The sequence below is a fragment of the Helianthus annuus genome, chromosome 16, assembly GCF_002127325.2.
Source record: "Helianthus annuus cultivar XRQ/B chromosome 16, HanXRQr2.0-SUNRISE, whole genome shotgun sequence".
NCBI lineage: Eukaryota > Viridiplantae > Streptophyta > Magnoliopsida > Asterales > Asteraceae > Helianthus > Helianthus annuus.
Genome location: NC_035448.2, coordinates 135,314,580 through 135,322,355, shown reverse-complemented (window position 1 = coordinate 135,322,355; position 7,776 = coordinate 135,314,580). Strand labels below are relative to the sequence as shown.

General features: G+C 35.4%; 1 protein-coding gene across 1 annotated transcript; it reads left to right on the top strand.

The window, feature by feature from the left end:
• The first annotated feature begins 4,994 nt into the window (after positions 1-4,994).
• Positions 4,995-7,460, top strand: LOC110930672 (WRKY transcription factor 6). Its single transcript, XM_022174024.2, has 4 exons — positions 4,995-5,433; positions 5,706-5,798; positions 5,997-6,413; positions 6,504-7,460. The coding sequence occupies exons 1-4, from the start codon at positions 5,182-5,184 to the stop codon at positions 7,260-7,262; spliced, it is 1,521 nt and encodes a 506-aa protein (XP_022029716.1). The 5' UTR covers positions 4,995-5,181; the 3' UTR covers positions 7,263-7,460.
• Positions 7,461-7,776: the final 316 nt, after the last annotated feature.

The following is a 7,776-nucleotide window of genomic DNA, read 5'->3' as shown; positions in this document are numbered from 1 at the left end:
ACGTGTCTTTACATAAACCAAAGAAATAGAAAGACAATGATGTCTATATAAAAGTTTCTATGATATTTATTGGATGCCTAACTAATGAAAAGGACATACATAACACATAAAAGTCCATTCATTACCTCTATAATTGATGGAAATTTTAATTAAGAAAAGCAACATCCAACCATAATTCATATCATAAAATAGTGAATCAATAAAATTTAAGATCTTTCCTCGAACATTTCTACTCTGATCTAAAGAGTTAGAAAAAACACTTAATAATATAGAAGATTTTGCTTACAGTGACATGTGAACGTATGAGTAAATAATTAAATGAGACACTAACATTGCGACACATGTTTCACAACGGTTTTTAAATTGAGATATATATTAGACATAGAATTACATAAATTTAGATAAACTGTAGATGACTTGAGTATGTTCTAGGGGCACCTTATAAGATAAGTTAGATCAAATGTCACTACAATGCACTAAGTACTAACAACTCAAGACATCCAAACACTTCTCAAATGCTCTGATTATCTTCATTCGGTTGATAAATCGGATCCTCAAGAACGAAGAACCAAGAGACTACAAACATCTAACACATAAGGTCATTCATAATAACTAAAGGATTATATTATTGTGTGTATACAAGCATGATCGTTGATCACCTTCATGAATGAAATTGAAAAGGGTGAAAGCAAATGCATCCATGTCAGCTGAGAGTGTTAAGTGATTTGGGTTGTAGTTGGTTCACGCGTTATATTTGTTTTTATAGAGGTTAGTGGTGGTGCTAGAGGAGTGATGGGGATATAATGTGACCTCCCAAACAACCTTATAAACTAACTATTAAAAGGCATTAACAACTCATTTCAACCCATAGACAAGAAAGAACGATAATGCACTTTTATACTACTTGTCAACTCCAAAGATTGTGTGTGTGAAATCAAACAAACATAGTGGGATGAATATGTTATTCTTAAAATTTCGTAGCCACTATTTAAAATAATTTGCTTATTTAGAATATGTTACTTTATAAGATCTTATTGGTTGCAAGACAATAATAAACTAGTTTAAAGTAGGAGACATATCAACATATAAAAGTACAGCTTTTAGGGTTCGAGTGATGCTAACTAATCCACCTTGTGTACACTCCTTAGCTTGGTCTCCTTGAAGAGTATTATTTTTACAAAAAAACTTATGGATCCATATGTAGGCACAGATCGAAATTACAACTCCGCCATAATCTTGGTAAGGATAATCAGTATTCTCTCTTTTATGGAGGTAGATAACATCTTTGTAGTTTCTCCATAATATGGTAGAAACCATCAATCCAACTTTTCTCTAATTTCATAGTTTCTCCGTAATAGATAACATTCACAACTTAGAACACAAGTGTATGAAAGAATGCTAAGAATACGCTTAACACTTCATCTTTGGCTTATATAAAATCTTATTTAAAACGTGGGATCGGAGGTGTATAAATACCAACCATATATGAATTTGGAGTTTAGATTTTAAGGCCGTATAGATACCAACCATATATGAATTCCGAGTTTAGATTTTAATGCCAAATGCGGAAGTGTTAGGTGTTTCTTAGTCATGTTCAATCAAAATCACAACCACAGATCTCATAACTACGGTATTTTTAAATTTTGAGCGCTCTTTAGTTTCAAGTGTTTTACTAAAGCATATGATTGCGAATTGGCATCTTAAAGAAGTAATTTCTTTACACTTTGGGCATGTGTTTAAAATAAATACTTGTGCCAATTATCAAATGATAAGAGTTTTTAAAATAAATATTTGTGCCAATTAGCAAATGATAGATGTGTTGAGTTTTCAAAACTCAAGCATGTTGAATAACAACTTCTTACAAAAAAAGGTTTTTTTGAACCATTTTTGTTTTATGCTTTAAATATATAATCTTTTATAAAATCTAATATTTTTTTATAAAAAATCTAAACCTTCTTGATTTGTTTTATACAAGTTCCAGTTTTTAATAGTGTTTTATGTCTTGTTTTACTAACCATTTTAATCATTACATCTGTAAGACATTTCTTTATTAAGTTAGTTTTTTTATAAACCTTTTGTTGTAAATCTTTGGTTTAGCTTACAAAAGATGTATTTATCAGTTTTATAAAATGGCAATCACTTATGAGTTACTCTAAGCAAACAATATTTATCCTAAAACTGATATGCCTAACATGCCTAAGGATGTGTAAGTTAGTTATTGACTTGAAAAATTAAAATTCAACTTGGTCGATTTGCATAGACTTGTTGCTATCAATACACTACTAATATCTTCTCATCGATCGTGTTCTCTAGTTATCGATTTTTCAATACCATATAAGACTTTCACACAGTCGATTCACGACCAGATCGTGCACGATCATACATCTTATTTCTAATATGTAGGGTTAATGGATTTAAACACCCCCAACTATTGCCATTTGACCGAAGGCACTCTCAACTTTCACTTTGGCTCAGACCACTCTCAACTTAACACTTGGGTTGCTGTATCACCCCCTCGTTAAATAAACACTAACTGGGTTAGTTCTTTTTACTGACGTGGCCAATATTTGCTGATGTGGCATGCTGATGGATCCAATATACACACACATGCTGATGTGGCACTGTATTTAAAAAACCATACCCACACACAGATCCAATATATAACACTTGGGTTGCTGCTCTCCTCCCTTCCCCTCTCGATCCTCCCCTGCACCCACACCCGGAACCGGCGTTGATGCCGGTGGTGTTTCCGGCCAGACGATACCCCCCCCCCCTCTCAAAACAACATCAGAGCTCTTACCCTCATCCCTCACTCTCGGATGAACAGTTGGCCGACACCTACTCTCTCCCTCGATCTCTCATCGGCGACCGGAAATGGAGTGTTCCGACCGGCGACAACACTCCTCCGACACACAACACGCACAACAATAACCTGCAACCTCTGTTCTCTCTCACCGTCGGTTAACCGCAAGCCGACAGCCCCCCCCCCCCCTGACGAATTCTCGACGGCAAACAACCACCGTTGCGGCGGCGGTGGTATTGGTTCGACACACTTTTGGTTGCTGTTAGGTTGGAGACAGAACGAGAGAGCAGCGGGTTTGAGTGATAAGGTTTCAGGTTTCAATAAGGTATTCAAGGAAAAACCCCTATGTATCTTGTCTGTGTTTGCAGTTCCACCTTGAATGTTTTGATATTGCGGCTGCTGATGCTGACGGTTATTGTGTTGAGGTTCAAGCTGTTGGTCTGACAAGTTTTGGTTGACCGACATATGACGATGATGGATTAGATCTAAGGTGCGTCTGATTTTGTTATGATTTAGGATTAGGGTTTTTCAAATGAGTTCTTGTTAGGGATTGGGGGTTTTAAAGAAGATGAATGTGTGGGTATGGTTTTTTAAATACAGTGCCACATCAGCATGTGTGTGTATATTGGATCCATCAGCATGCCACATCAGCAAATATTGGCCACGTCAGCAAAAAGAACTAACCCAGTTAGTGTTTATTTAACGAGGTGGTGATACAGCAACCCAAGTGTTAAGTTGAGAGTGGTCTGAGACAAAGTGAAAGTTGAGAGTGCCATCGGCCAAATGGCAATAGTTGGGGGTGTTTAAATCCATTAACCCTAATATGTATTGATTGATTTGTCCGTTTAGTCTCTTGGACATCATTTTTCATTATTTAGGAATGTAGGCTATGAACATATGATAACTATATTTAGCACTTGTATCACATGCTTGCATTTTTATCATTATTAGAGAAAGAAGTGCATTTTATTATGTGTAACCCTAAATGCACCATGATAAATTCAAATAGAGTGAATGAAACCCAATAAACACCTCCATACTAATTATCGTGTTCCACAAATTAAGAGAATTTGATCATCTGATACGTAAGATAGTTTTTTAAGTATTTTGTATAGAACGGTGAATATATTCTAATACAAAACCATCTTTAACCATAGCACTACGGTGAATATCTTCTAATACAAAACCATCTTTAACTACTACGATAATTGTATAAATAGCTGTGCTTATTTTGTAAATATTTGTTTAGAACGTTGAATATTTTCTAATATAAAACTATCTTAACCATAGAATTATGATAATCGAATAAAATATAAATCTTTGTACTTATTCCTACGAATTTTTGACTGGTGCTTAAAATGAAAACGAATTCCGTTGGAATTCCGTCGGAAAGTTCCTACACTTTTCCTACGCAAACCAATTTGTCGCTTTTTTGTAGTTTTTTTTTGTCACAAAACTAAATTCTTGTTCGTCGGAATATCATACGAAAAGTGTCGTCATTTTCGTTCGTAGGAAATGCGTAGGAAATTAATAATAACAGTTTTCTAGTAGTGAATTACTTATTCCTAACTTTTTTTTCATATCATATTAGCTCAAGACTACATGGGTAGTTTTATGATTATTTAGACCATGTGTAGTGGGGCATTATGTGGGCATTATGCTCAAAAAAAACGCCCCCCACTCCCATTACATAGGGCATTATCGGGCATTATGCTCAAAAAAAAATTGCTTTGGCGTGATATATAAAACGCCCAAAGGGGATTGTGGGAGGGTTGACTGACCAATGAGATTTTTTAGGGGTTTTTTCTTTATTTTATTTAATGCCCCAATAATGCCCCATCCCCATTACACCCCATTTTAGAAAACGCCCAATAATGCCCCTTTGCCGACTGGACCGCCACATGACGTAAAATGCCCTAGGGTGGGGGCATTATATTCCCCTTCCACTACACATGGTCTTACTATATATATGATACACTAAATAAATATAAAAAAATGCATATTCTTTTCATAATAACAATAGTAGAAAAAGAATAAAAGAAAATTAAAAAAAAAAAAAAAACCGTCTTCCATGGCGTTTACCAGCAAGCGGAAGGTGATGGGGAAGGAGTCAAAAGTCAACAATTGAGATCTGTAAACGTGGTCGTCAGGTCCGCCAAATACTTCCTCTATTCTGGGTCCACACACATACACACACACTAAATTAAAACAAAACGAAAAAGTCAAACTTTTGGTCTTCACTTTCTCTCTCTTTTCTTATATTTATATCTCTCTTCATTCCACCATTCAAACACTTGCATAAACCTATACATACATATACACACATACACATACACATATACATACACTCTTTCTATTCTATTCTATATTGATCTTATATGGGAAAAACTGGATGGGGTTTAACCCTGGACACTTCTGAGCCAATTGAATTGTTATCTCCGGTGAAAACTTCTATGTATTCAGCCGCGGTGTCGCCGCCTTCGGATCATGATGATGATGATGATCACAAGAATTCTCATCGGAATGATGTGAGCGAGGTTGACTTTTTCTCCACGTGCAAGTCAAATGAAGATCAGATTGTTGTCAAGAAAGAGATTAATAATTCTCATGGGAATGAATTAGATGTAAATGTAAGTATTATTATTTTTTGGATTATTGTTATTTTTTTTTGTTGAATTTTGGATAATATGTGATAGATTGTTAAGATTTTGTGATTTTTTTTAATGTAAGTTATTAGATCCAACAAATCTGAGTGTTTTAAAATTTTGGTTGACCTTAGTTTGTTTGTTCAACCAGATGAAGATAATATAATTAGAAGATTGAAAAAACTAAGATTAAAAATTCTCAGTGATCACTATATTATTATGGTAGATCTGATTATTTATTTTTATGTATTATATAGACAGGTCTTCATCTACTTACAACGAATAGCGATCAATCATCTGTGGATGATGGAGGTTCATCATCAAGTGAAGATAAACAAGGAAAAAATAAGGTAAAAATAGATTTAGTTTAGTTTTTTTCTTTCATGTAGATTTTGATTTGATTTTAAGAACTTTGAATATGATTTAATACAAACGACTGTATTATTACTCTATAATTAATAAAGAAAACTATGTGTTAATTTAATGATGGAAGATAAAATTTAAAGCTGTTATAAATTAGAAAATTTATAAGTTTTGTGATTTTTCAGTTGAAAATATTACAATTTGAGCTAGAAAAGATGAACACAGAGAATCAAAGGTTAAGAGGGATGCTTTCACAAGTGACCAACAATTACACGGCCTTGAAATTACATGTCGCTAATGAAATGCAAAAGCAACAAAATCAGAAAGTTGAACATGATCAGGAAATGGTTGCGAAACAACTTATCGAGTTAGGTCCGACTTCTCATGATTCTTCGTCGGAAGAAAGAACTCAATCGGGCTCGACTAAGAATGGTGATCATAAAGCTGGTAAAAGAAACGGTCGGGAGAACACCCCGGATTCGGATGCTTGGATTGCTAACAAGGTACCAAAGTTGAACGGTTCAAAGATCGTCGAGCAACCAAATGAATCTACCATGCGTAAAGCTCGAGTCTCGGTCCGGGCTCGGTCAGAAGCACCCATGGTAATTTAGTTATGTTAGTTTTTGTATGTTACAATAATTTTGAGAAGTTGTGGTTAAATGCTAAAAAGTTCCCTTATATTTTTACGACAGATTACCGACGGATGTCAATGGCGAAAGTATGGTCAAAAGATGGCTAAAGGTAACCCGTGTCCACGCGCCTACTATCGATGCACGATGGCGGTCGGTTGCCCGGTTAGAAAACAAGTTCAAAGATGTGTTGATGATCAAACAATCTTAATAACCACCTATGAAGGCACCCACACCCACCCCCTCCCCCCAGCCGCGATCGCGATGGCTTCCACCACATCAGCTGCGGCAAGCATGCTCCTTTCAGGTTCAATGCCTAGCACCGACGGCTTGATGAACCAAAACATATTAGCGCGGTCAATCTTACCAAACTCGTCAAGCATAGCCACCATATCTGCATCCGCACCCTTCCCAACCGTCACTTTAGACCTAACCCATAACCCAAACCAATATCAAAGAAATCCTAACTCGACTCAATTCATACCAACCATGGCAATGCCTTTGCAATCTGTAGCGGCTGACGACAGTGTCGCCCGCTACAACCAATCAAGATTCTCCGGTCTACAATTGTCACATGACATTGAGTCTAGACCACAACAGTACAACAATGGTACTCAACAACACACATTGCTAGCCGATTCTGTTAATGCTGCTACCGCAGCCATCACCGCGGACCCTAACTTCACCGCCGCCTTGGCGGCTGCAATATCCTCCATCATGAGTAATGGTAACACTGCCACCACTGCTACATCACACGCTGCTGCAACCAACACCGCCACCCTTAGCCACATTGTCAACAATCACAAGACTAGCAATTTCTAAGGAAATTGAACATTGCATAGTTGAAAATTCTTTTCTTCTTTTAGCCACCATAATTATTTTTCGTTTCTGAGTACTTATTGTTAATTACATTTTTTATTTCTTTCGCTCTTTTTTTATTATTCTGTAATAAGGTACTTTTTTTTCTTTTTCCACGTGGAAATATGCCTATAATATATATGAACTATACTATGTATTTCATGGTCCTTGCACAAGAAAGTCACCTAAAAAATGGTTTTTGAAATTTTTTTTTATAGCTTTTAACATATATTTAGGTAATAAAAAACCAATTTAAATAAAAAACGTTACTTGACCACCCTATATAGTATATATATATATATTTTTAACTTTGGTTAAAAAGATAGTTACGGCAACAACTTATCTTGTTCCTTTTATATCTTCTTGTTAAATCTTTCATATTTTCCATACAAATGCATATTATATGTATGATTCTCTAGTCAAAATATGTTTTAAACACGCTCTATAGTCTATTTACTAGATAATATATGCTTGGACT